General features: G+C 43.4%; 1 protein-coding gene across 3 annotated transcripts in view; it reads left to right on the top strand.

The window, feature by feature from the left end:
• The window catches only part of LOC121879718, a 32113-nt gene that overhangs the window by 3832 nt on the left and 3626 nt on the right, over positions 1–24655 (top strand). Inside the window, exons 2-15 of one of the 3 annotated variants that reach the window (XM_042386485.1) lie at positions 9188–12019; positions 14076–14203; positions 14410–14672; positions 14968–15104; positions 15404–15531; positions 16027–16282; positions 16443–16551; positions 16984–17091; positions 17333–17458; positions 17702–17888; positions 19433–19762; positions 21558–21647; positions 21766–22000; positions 22478–22668. In XM_042386485.1, coding sequence (XP_042242419.1) covers positions 9188–12019; positions 14076–14203; positions 14410–14672; positions 14968–15104; positions 15404–15531; positions 16027–16282; positions 16443–16551; positions 16984–17091; positions 17333–17458; positions 17702–17888; positions 19433–19762; positions 21558–21647; positions 21766–22000; positions 22478–22668 — 5120 coding nt within the window. Of the gene's footprint in view, positions 1–9187; positions 12020–14075; positions 14204–14409; positions 14673–14967; positions 15105–15403; positions 15532–16026; positions 16283–16442; positions 16552–16983; positions 17092–17332; positions 17459–17701; positions 17889–19429; positions 19763–21557; positions 21648–21765; positions 22001–22477; positions 22669–24655 lie in introns of all 3 variants that reach the window. The other 2 variants (XM_042386484.1, XM_042386486.1) reach the window with 2 other exon arrangements.

Genomic DNA, 24655 nt, shown 5'->3' with positions numbered 1-24655 from the left:
GATTACTCTATGCAAGTTATTTTGGAGTTATTAAATGGTGAATCAGTGGGTTCTTTTGTGCGTCAATATGTATGTTTGTTTATCGTTATGGATTACGAAACGGTCAAGTGAGTGTGAGGGAGAGAGAGAGAGGCGGCTCTTGCATTCTAATGAAGTTCTAGTTAGGTGACCCCACTGACACATTTTCGAGGCCGTCCTCAAGTGTTCCAATATTATTTTTATCTAGTGGTCTAATATTTTTTTGCTCGGTATTCTTGTATTATTTTTATTCAGTCTTCTAAAACTTTTATCTAACCTTCCAATATTTCCTTATGATAATTGTGGAATATTTTTTATTCATCGAAAATTTTAATCTAGTAACGAAACACTTGAATAGAAATGATGTCAATATTATTTTTTATTAAACACAATAACGATAAATGATAATCAACGGGTAATTTATCGTTGATTTGAGGTATTTTTTCTAGCTTTAGTGAGTTACAGATGACATAGGATGATATAATATATTGTACCGAACTTTCCAAAACTTTCACCGGTGTTCAAGGACTCTATGCGACCGCCGGCCTAAAAAAAATTAACTTTCTCCGAACAAAATCAATTTCAACACCACAAAGAAGACGGATAAAGAAAGCAAATAAAAAAAGAAGCAGCAAGAGAAGCGTATATCGTTCACCGACAAATAATAACAAGAGGTGACTAGAACAAAAACAAGAAATATTAAGGTAGCCAGCCCGGCAGACTAACGGTTTGTGCCGCCAAGCTGGGGTCACGCCTTCCACTACACACCGTCTCTTTCCTAAATACATCACCAACCCTCGTATTGCCTTAAACTTCAATTCATAACCGTAATAAAAACATAGAAATAAACTTTAATATCAGATTATATAAAATTAAAATTACAGGGTGATATTTATAACCCGTAGAGTGGTGTAACAAGGTAGAAGGAATGGGTGGATTAATGTATCGTTCAGGGCTGGTTGGCTGACCAGTTACCAAACCCACTTGAACTATATTCTTTAAGTGTCACACAGCCTCAACTATAGGACGATTTTTTATTTTTTTTATTTTTTAGTGATTCCTTTGTTATTGTTCTGTGGTGTATTAAGGAGCTTTGATACGTACTTAAGCTGTAAATAAACAATAGTTACTTGAATGTCCTCTCGGAATGTGTGACCGACTTTTGCTAAACATTCAATTTCGTCTACAATAAAGGTGTTGTTCGGTGTAATTACCATTCTTCTGTTCCAATAACTGTTTCAGTGCTATTTATTCATCTTTCAATAATTCTTAGTCATATAATTGACAATTCTAATATAATATACAGGTATTTTATTTACCAGTGATGCTCGCCCGTATATCAATGGGTTAGGCTAGCGTTAGGGTGCCTAATCTTCAGGTGAAATACCCCTGGGTGCCAAATCTTCAGGTGAGATACCCCTGGGTGCCTAATCTTCAGGTGAAATACCCCTGGGTGCCTAATCTGAAGGTGATCCATTCACCTTGTACATTGGTAGAAATTTTGAGTCTTTTTTGTAAATTAGGATCACCTGAAGATTAGGCACCCCGGGTATTGCATCTGATTAAATACCCTAACTCTACCTGGGGGGTTAGGTTATGTTAAATTAAGTTAGGTTATATTGGTTTATGTTAGTTTATGTTGGGTTAGGTTAGGAATCTGTGTGTTAGGCAGGTGGGTGGCAGTCAACGTTAAAGGTAAGGTAGGTCGAAGGTTAGGTGGTGGGTGGGCAGTCAACGTGTTAGGTAGGTGGGTGGGTGGCAGTCAACGTTAAAGGTAAGGTAGGTCGAAGGTTAGGTGGTGGGTGGGTGGGTGGCAGTCAACGTGTTAGGTGGCAATCAACGTGTAGGGAGGGTGTTAGGTGGGCAGGCAGGTAGGTAGGGAGGGAGGGTGGGCAGGTAGGGATCTGTTTTATCAACGCCATTTTCAGTCACGTCACACTACCCGGTTCGTTCACCTCCCGAGTTGTTTACAGTCCACAGACCAGTTGTGTTACAGTGCTACACACGTTCTTTATACGGGTTTATATTCGTGTGAGCTTTTGGGGGTCGTTTTTTCCTTACGATTTTATTTTCCGTCGTTTTTAATTTATCCTTGGATTGTTGGGGGTCGTTTTTCTTTATGATTTTGGATATTTTGGGGTCGTTTTTCTTTATGATTTTGGATATTTTGGTGTCGTTTTTCTTTATGATTTTGGATATTTTGGGGTCGTTTTTCTTTATGATTTTGGATATTTTGGGGTCGTTTTTATTTATGATTTTGGATATTTTGGGGTCGTTTTTCTTTATGGTTTTGGATATTTTGGGGTCGTTTTTATTTACGATTTTATTTTCCGTCGTTTTTAATTTAGTTTAACATTTTATTAATTATCTAAAGTGCCATTTGACCTTATCTGTTGGGGCGTTAATTTATAGTTCATTCATTATACCTGTGGGTGATGGTAAGTTACTTTATAAGTGATTGTAAGTACTTAATGAATGGATTTAAGTACATGTTGCAGTCTGTGTTAGCGAGGCTGTAGCTACATAGGGTTATAAGTACTTTATAGTTACTAGTTCAATGTGAATCGTTATAAGTATCTTGTGGATAGTTGTAAGTAGATTGTTGTACTTAAGTTTGTAAGTGGAGAGTATAGATGAGCCGACGCTGTACTTATAGTGATTTTTGTACTTAGAAATATTTGTTTATTTTAATCAGCTGATATGTGATGTCACGTGAAAATATTTATGACGTAATGGAAAACTGTATAGAGAGAGAGAGAGAGAGAGAGAGAGAGAGAGAGAGAGAGAGAGAGACTTCCTCCACTCACTAGTAGGTATGTTTAACTTCCGTCCTGAGAACATTAAGCAAGGTGAGAGGATGAGAGCACGTCCTCCTTTCACCAATGGTCGGGTATGTCCTGACCTCTGAGAGTGAAAGTGAGGCTCTTATAACATCCGCCTGGGAACCACACCGTGACGCAACCGTGACGTCACTGTAGTCACACACCCCCCCATACATGAGTGATTATTTGTCGTAGATGATGATGATAATAATAGTGTTCAATGATGAATATTTTGTAGTTAAAGTACTAAGTTCAAGAGGCCTATGTAGGAGCCCTCCAGTATTTTGTATAGTCTTATTAAGGGGCATTTTTAAGCCTAGTTTGTACTGATAGGCTGTTCCATAGGCCTACCATCCCCTGTGTGAAGAAATATACCCATATGTTGTGTTCTCTTGGGTTTAAAGTGTGTCATCTCGAAAAATTAATCTGGGGGTTAAGTCTTTCATCCCATTTAACCCTTTGAGGACGATAATTTAACCCTTTGAGGACGATAATTTAACCCTTTGAGGACGATAATTTAACCCTATGAGGACGGTAATTTAACCCTTTGAGGACGTTAATTTAACCCTTTGAGGACGATAATTTAACCCTATGAGGACGGTAATTTAACCCTTTGAGGACGGTAATTTAACCCTTTGAGGACGATAATTTAACCCTATGAGGACGGTAATTTAACCCTTTGAGGACGGTAATTTAACCCTTTGAGGACGATAATTTAACCCTATGAGGACGGTAATTTAACCCTTTGAGGACGATAATTTCACCTTATGAGAACGATAATTTAACCCTTTGAGGACTAATTTAACCTTATGAGGACGTTAATTTAACTCTTTGAGGACGGTAATTTAACCCTTTGAAGACGATAATTTAACCTTGTGAGAACGGTAATTTAACCCTTTGAGGACGATAATTTAACCCATCAGGCCCCAAAGGGTCAATAATTTTAATAAGACCCTCGAGAGATATTTCAAGTAACTCATTATTTTGAAGAAACTTAATAAAAGGAAACAGTTTATTTATTGTTAGTTAACGTAAGATGAGGTTAAATTAGCGTTTGGTTACTTCTTAGGATGGTTAGTCTTGTGCAGGAAGCTTGGGTGGTTAAAGTTCAGGTGATTTATGTGTGTTAGGTTAAGGTTAGGTTCGCCTATAGGGTGGTTAATCTATTGGTGAAGTAAGCTGGGGTGGCTAATCTACAGGGGAAATAAGCTGGGTTGGTTAATTTATTGGTGAAATAAGCTGGGGTGGCTAGTCTACATGTGAAATAAGCTGGGGTGACTAATTTTCAGGTGAAATAAGCTGGGGTGGCTAATCCACAGGTGAAATAAGCTGGGGTGACTATTCTACAGGTGAAATAATTTGGGGTGGCTAATCTACTAGTGAAATAAGTGGGAGTTAATTTCCATATTCTGTTTAATTGTTTTAAGATAATGATGTGTAACGCGGTGTAGTTATATAAATAGATAGATAGGTTGTCCATAGGTCTTATAGTGTCGTGGTGTCTGTGTGTCTAGTGAAAGTAACATTCATGGGAGCATTTCCGTGTTAGAAGATGAATCATAAACCAATGGGCATTTCCCGCGTTTTAAGAAGAGTCCGCCCTCTTAGGTCCTGTTTTCTCTGACAGCGTCCCGATCGATTCATTCTGACCTTGGCTTTGGCTTTATATAAATTTTCTTTTATTTCATGTATTTATCATAAATTAAATATCTCTAAGTTCATAATTATATTGTTTAGAATATTATACTAGCATGTGGTTAATTATAGAAGGTAGATAGCTAGTGGATTGTGGTAGATTGTGGTGGTGTGAAGTCATGAATGGAGGTGTCGGGAGAGGCGGCAGGTGACTGGGGGTGTTTGGCGGGAATTTAGGTCAGACGGCGGCGCCAACCCCAACACACCTCAAGGTTTGTTTATTTGTAGGGATGCCGTACCTGTCATATCTCCTCCTCCTTTCTCTTGTCTCCCTCTTCTTCCCTCCCTCTTTAGTCTCCCTCCCCCCATCTTCTATCTCTCCTTCTCCCCCTTCATTATTTCCGTATCTCACTTCCTTTTTTTCATTTGTTTATATCCGTGTGAAGATTTCTCCCTGTCCTCTTCATTCTCCCTTCCTCTACCTTCGTTATTTCCTTCTCCCTTCATTCATCCTTCCATCTCATCTTGCTGTTTCTCGTTTCTTCATGTCTCTCCAGTTCCTTGTTTCTCTCTTCCTTTCTCCTTTCCACTTTTCTTTCTCATCTCATCCATTTTTTGTCTCCTCCTTCCTCCTCCCAACCTCCCACCCTGCCCTCCTTCCTCCTCGGCCTCACCTGCCTCCTTCCCTCCTGGCCTCCTTCTCCCACTGCCCCCCTCCCCCCCACCTCCCCACCCCTCCACAACACACCAGTTATATCAATAATCAGTCATGAGTAACAGCAGGTGTGTAAACAATAGCAGGTGTGTAAACAATATTAGAATACCAAACACTCGCCTCACGGTACAGTCTCAGTGGATTTTTGACGCCATCTTTACTGTAATCTTCAAGAGTATATTTACAGTATAGTCTCAGTGGATTTCGGACGCTATTTTGTCGTTCCCGCGCCATTTATGACTGCCATTTTTTTGTCAACTTAAATAATCCGATTAAGGGAAACAAAAGTCAAGGAAATATGAATATAAATTACGCGGAAGTTAAAATATTAAATAAAAGCGTAGGAGTTAAGATACAAAAGCGCGTGAAATAATAAAAAATAAAGAACCAACATAAAAGCGCGCGAAAAGTAGCAACACAAAAGCGCGGGAAAGAAGCTCTCAGGTGTTGCTCTAGCGGTCAGATCAACAACCTCGGTAAACGGAAATGATGTGCTGGGTGCGCATCACTAATGTATTTGGTTTTAACTTGAGAATTATGAGTATTTTTGGGTAGGAATAAATCGGTAAGTAAATTTATCCACATATATGACTTACTGGGTTTATTTAGGTATATAAATCAATATATTCTTGCGAATTTTGGAATAAATTTTTTAGACCGCATAAATCAGACATTTTATGAAGATAATTATAATATTTCCCGTATTTAAAATTTCGCCATTTTCCTCTTCTGGGTTTCATTCATAAATATAAAATAAAACAAAAATTAATAATGATTTAGAATTTCTTTATTAAAACGTTCCTTATCTCTTAAACATTGTCTTTAGAAACAATTACAGCCTGGAATAATAATTATACCCGTTTTAATTATTAAGAATACTTGTATATGTAATGAACGGATGCTTGTGAAATATGATTCAGAGTGGAGTGAAAGTCTAATTGTGGGCGATAATGAACGCGGCCCCTTCACCACCGACGCCCATATAAAACTATCTTATTTATCTCTATGTCGCTTTACAATCTACTATAGCAGGATATGTATGACTATTGGTGTATTTAAGGGATATATGAGGTTGAATTTAGCCCAGGAACTGTGTATAGAGGGAGAGCGGTGGTGAGGTGGTCACGTTCGGGAGCATTGCTCTGGACAAATGCGTCTTGGTTGACAAGTTGTGCGCGAAGTTCCCCTGCGACGGTGCCAAATCTACCAGCTGGCATGATACAGGATTCACTATCAAATACAATGTGTGTGTGTGTATAGTGGTTAGCATGCTCGCCTCGCAAGCAAGCGGACCCGTGTTCGATCCCCGAGCAGGGTAAAACTATGGGCAAGTTTCTTTACGCCATTTGCCTCTCTACCCAGCAGTAATTGGGAACCCGGATGTTAATCGATTTGCGGATCGTGTTCCAGGGTAATGGTTAGCCAGTGTAGTTGGCGAGTTGCCCAGTCTTCTCGGCCTATTCCTTGACACTGGGTCATGCAGCTCGTTAACTCAGGCAAGGCCGGATTCAGGAGTGGGCAAAGCGGGCAGCTGCCCAGGGGCCTCCACATATCAGGGCTGGTCGACTTGAAACCACATGAATGACTCCAGTCATGTCTCACTTTTGTGTGTGTGTGTGTTGGAAATTTGTACACTTATCAATGAATATACAGTTAATTAAAAATTTCTCAATGTTCTAATTTCCTCAATATAACTGCATATGGCTTCAAAATTCTCCAAAGAAGTGTTCAAATTTAAAAATTTTCCCGGGGGGGGGGGGGCTTACAGCGCCCCCCAGAACTCCCAGATGTTTAGGCTCACTTCACTCGCCACCCCACCCTCTTGGGTAGTTATAATGAGGGGGGCCTCCACAAAGAGGCTGCCCATGGGCCTCCACAGGTCTAAATCCGGCACTGAACTCAGGGTGTGTTGGTTGTGTTGATGACAGCATCTACACCTCAAACAAATTCACGCCTAGGAGGCCCTTGGGCCGACCATCCTCGTTACACAAGGAACAACCATTATTATTATTATTAGGCGCATCGTGTTCAAAAGGGGGTGTTGGTGGGAGGGGGACAAAAGTGGGTATTTGAGGCAGGTGACGAAAAGGGGTATTGGAGGGAGGGAGAACAAAAGGGAGTGTTGGAGGCAGGACAGAAAGGGGGTTGGAGGAAGGGGGAAGAAAAGGTGGGGTTGGTCACGACTCAAGGACAACACAGGGGGGGGGGTGTGGATATAACGAGTGTGTTTGGAAGCTTCAGCCTCCAAGGACACGCGTTTGTACACATACCTTCCCCCAGGGTGTGTACGTGGCCAAGGTTGTTCGGCCAATTGTACTTGTATTGTCCAGCACCTATCCTCTCCCCCCGGGGCTGTTAGGATGTGGTGGGAGACGTTTGTGTGTCTGTTTCTGTCTGTCTGGGTGTGTCTGTGTCTGTCTGTCTGTCTGGTTTTGTATGTCCGTCTGGGTAGTGTTTAGGATTTATTGGTATTTTGGTTTTGTAGGTTTTTATGCAGACAGACAGAGAGAGAAGACACACACACACTCAAGGGCACCCATTACCCTCCCCCCTCAAGGTATCATCCAACTCACGCCACCAGCTTCGACATCCAACAGACGTAAATAAAAACAAAACACAATCCAGTTCCTTTTTTTATATATCATCAGTATCTCCAAAACAGCTTAGGTCTTTTTTTAATATGTTATGAGAGCTATTTTTTATATATCTAGATGACAAAGGGTAAAAAAAAAACACTCGTTTGATTTTTGTGGAATTTGTGAAGATTTTGATTTGATTGTTGTGTTTTCGTTCGTGAGTTGAATCCGGATTTTGAGTTTTTTTTGCTTATCTTTTTCGTTTCCATGGTGATGTAGAAGATATACAGGGCAGCAGCACACACACACACCAAGACAGACAGACAGACAGACACCAAGACAGACAGACAGAGACAATAACCTCACCCCCATGAGAGGCAACCTCTGCCCTCCCCTCCCTCTCCCTCCCCTCCCCCTCTTCCCCCTCTCCCTCACCCCTCCCCCCTCTCCCCCCCAACAAGTTCCCAACATCCCGTGGGCGGCGGATGTGAAAAGGTCACGAACTTGACCTGAGGAGAGACAGACAGACAGAGGTCAAAGGGTAATGGAGATTGCAATGTGGGTGTCTCCTGCAAGCTTCTGTCAACATTGCATGCAATGTTGTCTTTGTTCTTGTGTTAATGTTGCAAAGACGATACATACATACAGATTTACACACAGACTTACTTACATACAGACTTACATATACGTACACACAAGAACGAATTATACTTTGTGTGTGTGTGTTAATTACCTCCATTATATTTTAGAGCTAAATAATGAGACAACATAACCTTATCGTGAGACCTGGAAGTGTTTTGTTTTCTCTCTCTCTCTCTCTCTCTCTCTCTCTTTCTCAGGATACAGTAGGCTGAGTTAGCGGGACTTAAGGATTAATACCACTGGTTGGAGATGATGCGACTCTCAGGTTCACACAGGGGTCAACAGGGGTCACGGGGGGGGGGTGTTGACCTCTGGGGGAACGAGGGAGGTGGGTAGGAAGGCAGAGAGAGAGAGAGAGAGAAGGGGGAGATGAGAGGGAGAGAGAGAGAGAGAGAGGATTATTTTTGAACTTGGTCAATACTCGTCTCTTGAACACCCCTAATAATTTAGAGGTCACAGATCACCTTGTCTTAATCATCTGTTACCTACCTGTTAATTACTTATTAATCACCCGTTAATTACCTGTTGATCACCCTTTGTTTACTTGTTGATCACCTGTTAATTACCTATTTATCACCCGTTATTTACCTGTTGATCACCCGTTAATTACGTATTAATCACCCGTTATTTACCTGTTGATCGGCCGTTATTTACCTGTTGATCGGCCGTTATTTACCTATTGATCACCCCTTAATTACCTATTGATCACCCCTTAATTACCTGTTGATCACCTGTTGTATACCTGTTGTAACTAAGGGAACATCTTCTCTCCTTAACAGATGACCTGCCCACAGAAGACATCGACCTCACCACCGCCTTCCCACACACTCCGGCCACCACTCCGGCCTCCACTCCGGCCTCCACTCCCCTCCCTGATGACCTTAGAGGAGGGGAGACGGAGGTGGTAGGATGGGCGGAAACAACGGTGGACGGATTGGACGCATCGGAGAGCCAGACGGAAGTGCCAAGTACAGATGACCCTCCTGGCACTGTCACTACCCGCCTCACGACACTGCCCGTTAGTGACATTGTCGAAGAGCCGGATGGTGCTACTGTCCTGGAAATTCAGGACCTACTTACTACTGACGGTGATGTGGTACTTACACTGCCACCCGGTGATGATGTGAGTGTTTTAGACAGTGTCGTGGTACTTACGACAGTACAGAGTGAGCCCGGTGTAGATACTGTCACGGACGGGAGAGATGCGATTTCGACAGTACACGATGACGGTGTTAGTGTTTTAGACAGTGTAATGGACGGAGACGTGACAGATGATGTGGGTGTAACGACGATCAGTGTCACGGACGGTGGTTACACGATACCCGGTGAGGACAGTGCCATGGACAGTAGTGGGACAGTAGCCACGGTGCAAGATGTGTTTTATTTAGACAGTGCTACGAACGGTGAGTATACAGTCACGTCGACAGTGCCCGGTGATGACGCCGAGTCTACTGTATTGACGGCTGTAGACAGTGTTACGGACGAGGATGAAATACTGTCTACAGTACAAGACAGTGCCGTCACTGGTGTAAATACTGTCACGGATGAAGAGGAAGTGACAGCGCAAGGTGGTGTCACGGGTGAGGGTGTCATGACAACTACAGTAACAGGTGGTTTGTTGACGGTAGGTGTCACAGACGGGGATGACGTGACAGCTGCAGTAACAGGTGACGAGGGGACGGCAGCTGTCATAGACGGGGGTGAAACAGAAGCCACAGACTCGACGACGGCGGTCAGTCACGACACCTTGGAGCAGGACCTTGAAATCCCCGAGGCTGTGGTAGCGAGGGATCCTTCGTCTTCCACCCCATCAGGAGATTTGGAGGAGGAGGAGACCATCACCCCAGTCTCTGTCACCTTGGAGACCGACCTGACACCCGAGGATGACCACCAAGACCCTGTGTCCGATCCCCCACTGACGGAAGCGGCCCTAGATGACGAGGCCGGGAAGACGACGAAGAATCTTCCTGATGATAACGATGATGATGACTCGGCAACGATGGAAAGCGACGATTCGAACGGCAGCGATTACGACCTGATAGTGGAGACGGTAATCAGTACAGCGACGATTTATTTTGATGACGACTCGTTACAGCATCTTGGCACCAGCCGTCGTTTTCCTCGCACGGTGTCCGCTGATCTGAGAGCGACGCCCGCACAGCTCAACGACGTGGAGATGACGGAACAATACCGCGGCTTCCTCTCACGTCACTACCCGCCCTCCTCCCTCACCACCTACACCACCATCGTCGACCACTCAAACCTCAGGAAAACCAACCGCAAGTCTGACCCTCAGCCAGACATCGACGACATAATCAAGGGGATCGTGCAGCTGCTGGGAGGCAACGTGAAGGTGACAGCTGCAGAAGTCCCCCAAACTCGCCTCACGACCTTCGGTAACTTAGACGTGACCAGCACCCGCATCAACAACAGAGGTCCTCCCAGACTCACTCATATACCATATGGGATCCTCAATTCCCCAGTCCAAACTCGACCACCAATCCGGCGACCAGTCTCTTCCCCGGCCAACTTACCCAATCTTCGACCTCTACCTGGCCGACCACAGTTTGTAGCCAACACTCGGCCGCCCTTTTTGGTTCCCCTGCCGCCCTCCCTGGCTAGCCGTCCCTTGCCGCCCCTCCAGCGACCCTACGCCACAGGTATCCCTCTCCCCATCGACCTCCTCCCCAACTCTGACGAGGTTTACGACACTCAGCCGGAGATCACGGTCAATCCTGTCATCCCGGGCTTCCCAGACTACGGCGATAAGACCCTAGCGAGCAGACCAACAGCAGGAGAGAGTCCACACACCACTGAAAGTTCCCAGACGACCCCCACACTACTACACATGGCACCCACCTCTCTCATACCACCACCACCGCCACAAGTTGACACGGAAGAAATTGACAACATCACCACATTCGCCACAATAACATCTACCACACAACTCGTCGCCCAGATTTTGTCGGATGTGCTTGAGACATCCACGAGCGTCTCCAGCATCGAACCGGAGACCTCGACGACAAATAGTGAGACAAATGTTGCCACAGATGTGATACCCAGCACCACAAGTGTTCCAGAGGTGTCGACTACAAGTGTCCCTATCTCCCAGGACACGGCCGCCGCCACAACAACAACCACCACCACAACCACCCCGCCGTCTCAGACCACCTCAGAGACATACCTCCTTCCCTCCATGCTAGACCCAACCTCCACCGTGACCTCAACCTCAGTTCTAGACCAAGAACCTCAACCAACCTCCACTATCACCACCAGTACCTCATCCACCACACTAAGTCAATCATCCGCCACACCCTCCATCACCACTCCCACGCCATTGCTATCCATCCCACGCCTTCCCACGCCCTCCTACCGTCCAACTGGCCCTCCACCACCCTCCCTGTCACATCCCCGTCCAGGCGTCGTACTGGATGACTCACAATACCGTCCAGGACAGATCATAACAGGGACAGTGGTACCTTATGACGTGGGAGGACCCGGTGACATCTTTGACGTCACGGTCTCAGCTCACCAGGGGTTCGGTCCACCCATCAGAGGACCACCTTTCAGACCTCGTCCTCCAAACTCGGGCCAGCCTTATCTTAGTCAAGGTGAGTGAGTGTTAGTGGCAAGTACTGTACCTGTAGTGTCTTGATTAACATGTATGTATGTATGTATGTATGTATGTATGTATGTATGTATTCGTCAGTGTTGTGTGTTTGTCGCATTGTGTAAAAAAATGTATGTGTATTTGTTTGTAGGCTTGTGTACAGGTTTGTGTCACTGCAAAAGAGAGAGTGTCTGTGTGTGTAATTATTTGTCCCGGATATCTCCAGGGTATAACGCAGTAGTTTATGTTTGTGTTTCTTTTCGATTTGTTTTGCTCTTCTCTCCGCTTATGTTTATTTCTGACACCACACCCGATGTACTTCAAACTTGGTGTGTGTGTGTGTGTGTGTGGTAGAGAGAGACTGTCCAGTGACATTTTTCCGAGCACCATACAATTCACACCACGTATCTAGGTAATTAAGGTCTCGGTACACTTTTGGCGCCACTCAAGTGAACCAGTTAGATGAGGTCGTACATCTTCACCCACGAGGAATTCTTAACGCAGAATTGGATATTTAAAAAAATATATATTCATGATTTGTGCCAGGCCGTGTCATGGTCAGCGTTGCCAAGTGTCCAGTGTGACCGCAAGCGAGCCATTCCTGAGCCCTGTAATTGTAACAGCGAGTGTGTGTGTGTGACCACCAACATTAACAGCAACGGCAGAGGCAGCACTGCTCTACTTTCCACCCGCAGCATATGGCGCGGAACAGCTCCACCTCAGCCAGTGCGATGCGTGGTTGTTTTCTCTTTGTTTACAAAAATCAAGTTAAAATATTTTTGAAAGTAGATAAGTATTGTTATTTCTACTCTAATAAGAGCACTAACCTACGAAATGTTCAATAATTTGGTGATTGTAGTTCAATATGTATATCAAAATAGAATTGTCAAAATCAACAGGAAGAAAATAAGGCACGGAGAACGCTGTGAGCCCGCGGTCACTGAATTCAAGTCACGGTGTTCGGTTCCGTGACCGACGACTTTCTATCATCCAGCCGCCTCAATTACCATTACGGACAAGGACCTAGGCGTTGAATAGACATAATGGGGATAAAATTATGATAAATTATTGTAAACGACAGTGGGGATAAAGTTAAGCGAGTAATTTTACGGTCTGTTAGTATCGTAGCCATGATGATTGTACGCGAACGTTCCTTCCGGGTACGATGGAACAGTAAGTTCGGGCTACTGCGGAGGGAAGGGGGGGGGGGTAATGGTAGAGATAGATAAAAATAGACAGATATGAGAGAGAGAGAGAGATGGGAAGGGAAGGGAAGGGAGCCAGATAACTATCACCTGGAGAAAGTGTAAAGGTAACCTAGTCATTATTTACGGCTGACTGATACCTTCACGCATTGGCTGGCTGTCTATGACGTCACCGAATTGCTCTTAGTGACGTCACAGATCTCCAGTGAAGGTAGGGGGTACTTCATGATAATATACAATTACATTAAGTTATTTAAGGTAGTTTTTTATCGTAACTATATATTATGTAAAGCTGGTAGAGAATTAGCGGGAGAGAGAGACTTAGGGAGTGACGACCTGGTAAATAATCAACTTCCTCAGTGTAATACCAATTCACTTTCTCTCCGTCTCTCTCATAAATTATTCTCATAAATTATTCTCGTTATATTATTCTATTATTACTCTCTCTCTCTTTCTCTCTCTCTTTCTCTCTCTCTTTCTCTCTCTCTCTCTCACTCAATTGGTATGTCTGTCTGTATGTCTGTCTGTCTGTATAATAGAGTCACAAAGCATCTGTCATGTTTATTATTGACTTCATTCTATATTGACTTTATATCACTGTATCAATGTATTTCTACCTCTGTAACACTGTACCAATGTATCTCTACCTCTGTAACACTGTACCAATGTATTTCTACCTCTGTACCAATGTATTTCTACCTCTGTACCAATGTATTTCTACCTCTGTAACACTGTATTTGTACCTCTGTAACACTGTACCACTCTATCTCCACCTTTATAACACTGTACCAATGTATTTCTCTACCCCCTGTTTCAATGTACCACTGTAACACTGTACCACCTCCTCCACAGGCATTGCTCAAGGGCCCCTGGTGACGACTCCTGTAGAAGGGAATAACGGGTTTGTGTCTATTGATGGCCGCAAGACTTACTTCGATCTGTTCCCCACCACCGCCACCCACGACCAGGAGTATCTGCAGGTGAGAGAGAGAGAGAGAGAGAGAGAGAGAGAGAGAGAGTACTTATCATCATCAATAACTGCAGACATTTGTAGAGAGAGGTGCAAAGAGAGAGAGAGAGAGAGAGATTAAACTGCTATCATCAGTAATAAAAACAGGGAGAGAGAGAGAGATAGAAAGAGAGACAGTGAGAGAGAGAGACTAACTAACACCATCACCCCCCACAGCCACCTTCACAACAGTCCATGGTAGGGACGGGGGTCGGAGTCGTCATCCCAGAAGTGGATATTCCCTTAGACAGCAGCGGACCCCCAAACAACCAAGGGGGGTACTATCCACAACCCTCGGCACCTCAGCCCGCTATACCCCCACCCACGCCGCCCACACCACACCCACAGCAGCCCACACCACACCCACAGCAGCCCACAACACCAACGTCCAGACCCACCAGGAAGCCCTACAATCGAAGGCCTACTCAGCCCTCCATCAGGTAGGTCTTGAAGCCTTTGATTATGGTCATCATTTGAACCTCTGGGACTGAAAGGTCTTTTGAGGTGTATAGGTGAACCATTTAAGACTTAATTGGTGCTTTATTGTTAATTAGATGAGATGAATTGAACCCTGATAATTACTATGTCTTTATCAACTTGTTACAATGTTTAATGAAGTTATTCCTGGGTGAATATTATTAACATACAGTTCTGACATTTTTAATCATATTGGAGTTAAAATATTCAAACACCCACGACTGAATCTGTTGACTAAATGTGTCTCATCTTCTTCAGGATCGACACTTGCATTGTGGGTGATGACTCGACCTGCCAGGAGCAACTTGGGGAGGTGTGTCGGACTGAGGAGGAGGTGTCCAGCTGTTACTGTAAGCCTGGAACTGCTCGACGAAGACCTAGGACCCCTTGCAAGAGTAAGAGAGAGAGAGAGTGTGTATCTTAATGTGAGAGAGAGAGAGAGAGTGTGTGTGTGTGTGGGTCTTAGAGAAAAAGAGTGTGTGTGGGGGGGGGAGGTGGGGTCTTATCCAACATTGTCTTAACACCTTACTTGTTCATTTACCCCTAAGGTCTTGCTGAAGTCTTTAAGTCTTGCCTAATCTTACCCATATGTTACCCAAATACCTCTTCCCCCATCCTTCCCTACCCCCCCCCCTCCCAATCTTCCTTGCATCTTACCCAAGACTTACCCTTAACTCTTACCTTCTCTCCGTAGGAATAATCTCGCTCTACATGTCGCTGAAGGTGGACCGGGTGGGTGACCAACGCATAGTGTGGGGCGGTAACTACTACAACCCAGAGTCCCAGGAGTACCGCTTGTTGGAGTGGGAGGCCAGGCATGCTGTACGTACCTCCTTCAGGGTGTTCCTCAGGGTCATACAGGGTCATTTTCTGTCCTCCAGGGCCGTCAATAGCATTAGTGGCCATATTTTGTGACTTACCCAGCAATATACACTTATGGTTTTTGGGTCTGAAGTTAGGTTAGGGTAGGTTAGGTCCGAGGCCTCAGTACAATGAGTCCACCTAGGTGCTTAAGTCCTATACACATGAGGAATTCAGTCATACTTTGTCATGTAATCAAACACTTTTATTATAATGAACATTTAGAAAAGATTAAAGAACTCTTTGGTCAAAGAACTCAAAAACCCTAATGAGGAACTAGATTCAAGATTTAAGCACAAAGACATCAATTGAAAGTACCGATACTGTATGACCATTCCCAAGTGGTGACGATGCTATATATGTGATGCCTTAACATTTAAAATTACTTAAAAATGCAAAGAATTAACATAAATGTGAATAGAAGAGTATCTAGTATAACACAATGGTCTTGCCCAGATCTCGAATGCCATGTCCAAGACGCCCCTGAGCTCAGCGTATATGGGCAACACCGTACACAAGTTCTACTCCCTGGGGGGTAAAGTGATCGTCAACTCTACCATCAACCTCGAGGACCTGCCATCCACCCGGAGCCGCAACATCCGTCACACCCTCCAGCGGCAGATCATCCAGGTCATCCAGAGTCACGCTAATAATGTGGGTGATTCGGCAATCTGGGTGGATGGTCCCCTCAACCCTATCCCGGATGTTTCAGGTATGGATTAACTCCCTGACCTATCCACTCACTCACTCTCTTCTTGTCTCTCTCTAACTCTCTCTCTGTATGTATTTCTCTATATATCTTCATACACACAAGAGCTATGTATCTCATCCATTTACTTATGTATCTTCACCCTGTATCACCCCTTTGGCAGACGTGAACGAATGTAACGAGGCGACGCTACACGACTGTCACGTCCACGCCAGCTGCATTAACGAGTTTGGCACCTTTACTTGTCGCTGTTTACCTGGCTATACTGACAGGTAAGTCCTCTTGTCTAGGGGAGGTTAAATTATGGTGTAGGCTTAGGTTAACTTTTCTGGGAAGTTAGCATTGGTAAAGTTAAGGTTAGGTTAAGTTTTGTTAAGGTATATAAGTTGTGAGTAATGTAGATGATGCCATGAAAATATATTACAGTGAGAGGGAGAGAGAGAGAGAGAGATATTCTAGTATAGTCTCCAGTCTCTCTTACATGTTGAGTAAAAGAGAGAGAGAGAAGGAAGGTGAGAAGAAGCAAAAGAGAGAGAGGGGGAAGATAGGATAGGCAAAGAAAGAGAGAGGGAAGATGAGAAAGAGAGAAAGGGAAGAGGGGAAAGAGAGAGAGAAGATTGGATAGACTGAAAGATGGGAAAGAGAAAGAGAGAGAGAAAGAAGAGAGGTACATACATAGATCTAAAACCCACAATTATTCACAGGTTCTCAGATGACCCAGAGCAGGTAGGAAGGAAGTGCGAGTCGTGCTCCTCTGATTACTGCAACAAGAGGGGCGACTGCCACATCCAGGACGGCCATAAAGTGTGCCAGTAAGTGCCAACCTTCAGTGCCAGTCATGAATGTCAGCGTATTTAAAAAAAAATTATATATGCCCTTAAATGGCAGTCATCATCTGTGGACATTACCTGTAGGGATGGCGGCCATTACCAGTAGACGTTTCATGTTCCTTGAGTTCCATTTTTATGCTTATGGAGCTGGAGTAGGGAATCCTTAGCTGTTATTTAAATCCTAATGAGGAATTGGGTCAGTAAACGTGTGTTGTTGCTGCAGGTGTCGAGGGTCGTACTACGGGACGAGGTGTGAGATCGACGGCGAGGTGTTGGGTGTGGCTGTTGGGGCGTCCGTAGCTGCTGTGGTCATCATCGTCCTCACCCTCATCTTCCTCTGTATGTGGAGGTGAGTCACTCTCTTCTGGGACTCTAACCCTAACCTAACCATCATCCTTGACATCTTATTGGCTGCAGTTAAAGATGAAATATGAAAAACTGCAACACCAACTTGACATATCTCTGTTGAAGACTGTGTGTGTGCTGGTGTAATCTAACCAACCCTAATGTAATGTAATCTAACGTAATCTTAACCCTAATGTAATGTGATCTAACGTAATCTTAACTGACCTTGGCATCTTCCCTCCTGCAGTCGAAGATGGAAAGCCCAAGACCGCAAGACTGAAGTGCTGGCACGTGGGGCTGCTCTTGGGGGCTTTGCCGTAAACGTTCAACACAAGGGCTCCTCCTCCACCGCCCACCAGTACGGGGCAACTCTTGAAGACCGTATGCGATGGGCACAGCTCGCTGACACACTCTCCAGTCAGAATATTTACGCGGTGAGTCCTTGATTGTAATTGGTTAGTTTTGACTTTCACCCGTCCTTGGATAAAGTCCCGCCACCAGAATAATCAAGTGGATAATGTCCCGTGATAAAAGTTTACCTTATTAACATCTCATTTGACTTGTGTTAGTTAAAAGTTAATTAACAAGAAGCTCACATTAATTTAAATAAGGTTAGGTTACAGTAAGTTAGATACACAATGCAGTAGTTGATTTATGTAGCAAATAAAGAAAGTATCTGTGTTTGTCATTGATTCTGGCCGTCTTGTAAGGTAGTGGGAGACGACTCACATTGATTCTGGCCGTCTTATAAGGTAGTGGGAGACGACTCACAAGATTATAGAAATTGAAATTGTTCTCTCAGGTTAGGTAGAGGTACATTATGTTAGGTTAGGTTTAGGATTTGGTTCAATAACATATGAAAAATTACTTCATGTTGTTCTTGACTTACATATTTACCCCCAAATCTCTAACCCCCTGTTGCAACCTAACCCAACCCAACCCAACCCAACACAACCCTATCCTATCCCATCCTATCCCATCCCATCCTATCCTAACCTATCACTAAGTTCTGTCTACCTTTGTCTTCCTTAGCAACCATATTAGCAAATAAGAGATCACCTGAAGATTAGCCACCCCAGTTTATTTCACCTGATGATTGATCTTCATAATACTAATCTAACCTAACTGAACCTAACCTATATAACCTAACCTAACCCAACTTAACCTCCTCCCCTTCCTTCTCCTTCCCAGGTTGCATTAGCTTGTTTGTTCATCAGGAGTAAAAAAAATGGGGTGTCTAATATTCTGGTGAACCCACAAATTTATATACCAGAATGGCCATGAGTATACCAATATGGCTAGACAACATGAGTATACCAATATGGCTAGACAACTGGCTCAACAACTGACAACCGTTCAGCATTTACATACCATGACGGTTGCTAAGGAAAGCCATAATTGGGTTGATCTTGGTTGATTGGTTCAATATCCCAGACGAACAGTTTATTGCACAGTGACCAATTTGCACGACGTTACCTCCTGTCTTGTATTAACTCTCTCATGCTGTGTAAGTTATGTGAAGAGCGACTACTATTGTTGGTTGGTCTTACTTGAGCCAATCTCTGACTATTATTTGTTTACTAAGGCCAGAAATTGATGTTTGATCTTTAATGCCAATCCCTGACTACTGTGTTATGTAGGTCGACTAATTTGACCTGTGGTTTATAATACTAACCAAAGTTAACTAAGCCTTGACAGTCAGTTGGTGCAGCAGTACAGTCAGTTATATTGATCTCTGACCTCCCATTTCAACCCTGTTTTAACTAATCCTTCTTGACTATCATATGATGCAGAAAGGACAACTAATTTGGTCTGACCATTGGTTCCATCCCTACCAAAAAACAAAACAAAAAACTATTATTGTTGTCACAAGAAGATCAAACTGGCATGATGACCTCTGCTCTCAACACATTTTAGCTATTACTTAAAATGTCATTGACCAACACAAAGACCTTGAACTTTGACCTCATGGCAGCAGCAACAGCAGCAGGGGTACCACCACGGTGATGTTGGTGGCCCTGGTGTTGGGGCGTACACGGCCTCCAGTAGGGACTACCTCACCTCCGCCGTGCCCTCCACGCCCTTCTCCATCTACAACCGCGTCACCCGGGCCATCTCAAACTCCACCATGGCCGCAGCTGCCCGGGACGGTGGCGGCGGTCTCCTGAGCCGCATCCGCAATGTGTTTGGCGGCAGAAGGGGCGGAGGGGCGAGGAAGGGCAAGGAGAGGAGACCGCCGTACATGATGAGCCAGGAGCCATCACTGACCCTGCAGCAGTTGATGGCCCTTCACACCCACCTGTCATCTGTTAGTTGACTTAAACGCTAATACCTTGTCTGTCTGTCTGTCTGTTCCACCTTCATTCTTCATAGTTTTGTATCTGATCTTAAAACTAATACCTTGATGTCTGTCTGTATATCTGCCTGTTACATCTTGATGCTTCTTAGTTCTCTAGATTACGATCATAGCCGTCACATTTCCTTAACAACACCCCCGCGCACACACACACACACACACACACCCACCTCCACACACCCACCCACACCCTCACCCACCTCCACACACCCACCCACACCCTCACCTACTCTTCATGGGGGAACTATAGTAATAATAACAGCACTAATATATTTTAATCTTAACTATATTTTAAATTATTCAAATCCTTATTGTGTCTTTACTATATTTTCTTCTTGTATATATTTTATCTCCCTTTATATCACTAAACAATACTTCTTTCTGCGTTATTGAACATTATTTTATTTCCAATGTAAAGTAATTTTTATTCATCAATGACTAACGTAACTGTTATTTATATTTGTATTAATTTGTTTTATTGACGATTGATAATTGGAATTATTACTTTATTTCCTGCACTTTACTTTGGTTTATAATAAGTAATGATACTTTAAGTAATTTTTTATATTATTTTTTCTGCGTAATATTTAATTTTTCATACTAATAACATAATACTTGTCATCTATCCTTACTAGTTAACTGTCCTTACTAGTTAACTATCCTTACTAGTTAACTATCCTTACTAATTAACTATCCTTACTAGTTAACTATCCTTACTAGTTAACTATCCTTACTAGTTAACTATCCTTACTAATTAACTATCCTTACTAGTTAACTATCCTTACTAGTTAACTATCCTTCCTAGTTAACTATCCTTACTAGTTAACTATCCTTCCTAGTTAACTATCCTTCCTAGTTAACTATCCTTCCTAGTTATATCCTTACTAGTTTACTGTCCTTCCTTGTTAACTATCCTTCCAAGTTAACTATCCTTCCTAGTTATATCCTTACTAGTTTACTGTCCTTCCTTGTTAACTATCCTTCCTAGTTTACTGTCCTTCCTTGTTAACTATCCTTCCTAGTTAACTATTCTTACTAGTTAACGTTAGTGTCTTCTAACTACATGTGCTCCTCGACTTGAGAACGTTCAAATTACAAACTTTCAGAGATACAAACATCATCTCTGAGGGGGGTTACCTGCCAGAACAGGAGTTTAATGTGGACGAGACGGGATTATTTTGAAGAAAATTCCAGATAGAACAAACATTACCTAGAGGAGAAGAGTGAGCCAGGTTTTAAGGCTGTATTAAAGGGTATAGCTGTACTAAATATCCATAATCTTTTCATTTTTTACAATATGTTTGGTATCTACAAGTTGGACTTACAAACAAGCCTCAGGATTGTAACTCGTTCATAAGTAGAGGAGCACCTGTACTGAGAAACTAGAAATAGCTCATTTTTATCATATAGGGGCTAATGCACTACCTATCAGTGGCTATTACCTATTAAACTAACTGGTACTAGACAAACTAGGAATGGCTTTTATCTATCCTGCTGACTACTAAACTATTTAGAAGTGACTATTAATATAGACCAATTAGAAATGACTAGAAATTAGACTTACTAGGAATTAGACCTACTAGAAATGACTAGAAATTAATAGAACTTAGACATACTAGAGGTGACTAGAACCCATCACTACTAGAAGAAGCCTTAACTAGCAAAACTTGGACCACAACCCGAGGCTTAAAAATACTCAATGGTCTCGGAGGTAGGACGCCCATTGATGTTTAATTTATATCCACAGCAACCGGAGCAGCTACGAGGTGTGGGCGGTCCCTCGTCCCCACCCACAGCCGCTGCTACGCCCACACCCTTATTTCAACACCAACGGCAGGTAAGGCACCCACTTTGTATCCCATCGGTGGTAGATATGTCTCGCGCTTGTAGACATCTAACGGTATTTACTCGAGGCGTCACGGTACATACACACTGAGTATTTCCCACTCCACCAGATGGCAGCATCGTCATCGGGCTACGCATCGCTGGGTACTCTAGGGTCGACGGCATCACCACAGTACGGCCACCATCAGTACCCGCCGCAGCAGTTTGGCTTACAGCACCTAAACCCCATGAGCCACCTGACCAGCATGCAGCAACAACAACAACAGCAGCAGCAGCTTCACAAACAGTCGGCCTTTGGGGCACAGTCGACGTACGGTCAATATGGCCCGGCGTCTTTCACTATGTGTAAGTCAGTTCTCTTGCTTTACCTCTTCTGTTACATAAGTTAGGGTTAATGTGTTCTACTTTATAAGGTATTAGTCATGGAGTTTTGGTGATATAACCTTTATTTATGAGAGAAGGGGAGTGAGGAGAGAGAGAGATAGACAGGGAAGGAGAGAGACAGAGTGAGATACAGAGAAAGTGAGAGAAGTATATTGGAGAGAGTGAGAGAGAGAGGAGAGACTTTATAATATAACATTAAACACAGTGGAATATTCACAGGTATAATAATGTATTGTAATATGTATATACTGTAGCTGCTAATTGACATTTTATTTAGAATTATAGAAAATCTTATGAAAATGTTTTATATCTGTGTGGTACTGTATTTTGGTGTGGGCAGATGACACATTTATCTTAGCTGTATTAGATGAACATTTGTCTCCTGTTTTATGAGAGAAGGTATTGACTCTGGGACTGACCTGTTTCATTCTTTCACAGCTCAAGGAGGTGTGTCACGTGCGCCAACTATGGGAGCTCGCACGCCCGTCCCTCTCCATGATATGATGGGTGCAGCCACCATTGGTCCCATGGGTGGGGGCACTGTGGCGCCCTCTGGCCTAGAGAGCTCCGAGGATGAACTGGACCGGCCGTACCACTTACCGCGGCCCAAGTCCCGGGTCTCTCTAGGGGTGGGTACTCTGGCTGCCTCAAACTCCCGTATAGCTCGAAGCTACAATTCCTTGCTGTTTTAGTGCCCGGGATATTAAGACGGTAGCACGCTTTATTCACAATCCACAAGGCACAGGTTCAGTCGTTGCAACCAGATGTGGGTATGTGAGGACCCAGTGAGGGGGTAGATGGGCATATAGGAGTTCTCTTATAGTGAAAAACTTGGGCATCAAGAGGTCCTCATTATAAAGGGGTGGTGGGTGTTGTGGTGCCTTTTGTACAAGAGAGATGTGGGGAACTATTCTAGTGCCAAGAATATGGACATGAAATGGAAGAGACCCTTTTCTAAATCCCCCAACGTGGGTGTACGGCCATGGGCACCAATGGGTAGGAATTCGTTGGGTGGAACTAACTGAGCGTGGGTTAGCATCCCAGCCCACACTAAGAGAAGGGAGGTGGGCTCGAGTTCATGGGCACAATTCTACCACTACAACCATGGGCATTATTTAAAGTAGAATTACCTATTACTGTACTTCTATGTATTGCCTGGTAGTGCTGTAGCTTTCTAAAGAGTAACTATGCTCTTTCCTCTACTCTCCTATGCTTTCTAAAGAGTAACTATTCTCTTTCTCTGCTCTCCTATGCTTTCTTAAGAGTAACTATGCTCTTTCCTCTACTCTCCTATGCTTTCTAAAGAGTAACTATGCTCTTTCCTCTACTCTCCTATGCTTTCTTAAGAGTAACTATGCTCTTTCCTCTACTCTCCTATGCTTTCTAAAGAGTAACTATGCTCTTTCTCTGCTCTCTACTCTCTTTACTCTTACCGCTCGGAAGTCCCAACCTTACTTTCACTAAGTACTTTCCACATGTCTCTATTTTTCCTCTCACAAATTTCCCCAATTCTCTATACATACTTTTACTTTCTATTACTCTCTTTCCTACTTACCACTCCTCTTCACTCTAACACACAAGTATCTCAGTTTTATCTATTGTTCTAGCTCTTTCTCCTGTATTTTTTTTTACTTACACACAAGCACCACAACTTTCTATAACAGTGCCCTTACTTTCTCTTTCACTTTCTCTTATTTTTTTTCCTCCCTTACTGTCACAAAAGTTTACCAGCTCAAATATGTTACTTTCCCTTTTGAATCCTGATATTTTTTTACTTTTTCTACTCATAAAAGTATCCAAGCTTGTGTTCTTTTACTCTTTCCCTCCTTTAACCAAGCTTATATTCCTCTACTTTCCCCTCACACTAACCAAGCTTGTTCACCTCACACTCTCCTCACTCTCCTCACTCTGATGCTAACCCTGGCCTCACTTTGCTTCAGTCCATCACCCTCACCACTTGCCTACCTCACTGGCATCACTCCGTCAACTTGTGTGAGTCCTCTTGGGATGCACCTGTCTATTGTGTGATGTTGTTGTGGTTGTTGAAAGAGGTGATTGGATTTAGTGTCTGTGAGTATGAAATGTATAACACACACACACACACACACACACACACGACATACAGACAGATCAAAATTTCTCTTGTAATGATCTTTAACCATTTCCAAAAGCACATCAGTCTTGCATCCCTATATTTTCACCCTTATAAACATTCCTATAATTATATATGTTTGAATAAATGTTTGGAAGTGTCGGAAAACATCACATGACATTGGCCAGTCACACGCCTCCATGGTTCTGATGTCATCACTGTTATCAGCTGTTTATTGGTTGTGTGACTGCCTCTTGTATACAGTGATAATTACAAGGACCAATCACATGTCTCTCTTGATTTTGACATATGGCTGCTCATTGGTTGTTACAGCATGTTAATGTGGAGCTTTGATGATGTCACAACTACAGAGACATGTCATTGGTCAAGTCAGTATATTAAGCGACCCCTGATTAGTCTAGTATGTTCCATGTATGATGCAGTGATGATGTTAGAGCTATGGAAGCACATGATTGGCCAGTGTGATGTACTGAATGTCCCCTCATTGGTCGTGGCAGTTTCAT

Source organism: Homarus americanus, unplaced genomic scaffold (assembly GCF_018991925.1).
Source record: "Homarus americanus isolate GMGI-L3 unplaced genomic scaffold, GMGI_Hamer_2.0 scaffold42643, whole genome shotgun sequence".
NCBI classification, from domain to species: domain Eukaryota; kingdom Metazoa; phylum Arthropoda; class Malacostraca; order Decapoda; family Nephropidae; genus Homarus; species Homarus americanus.
The sequence above is the reverse complement of the archived record's forward strand: the minus strand, read 5'-3'. Positions and strand labels throughout refer to the sequence as shown.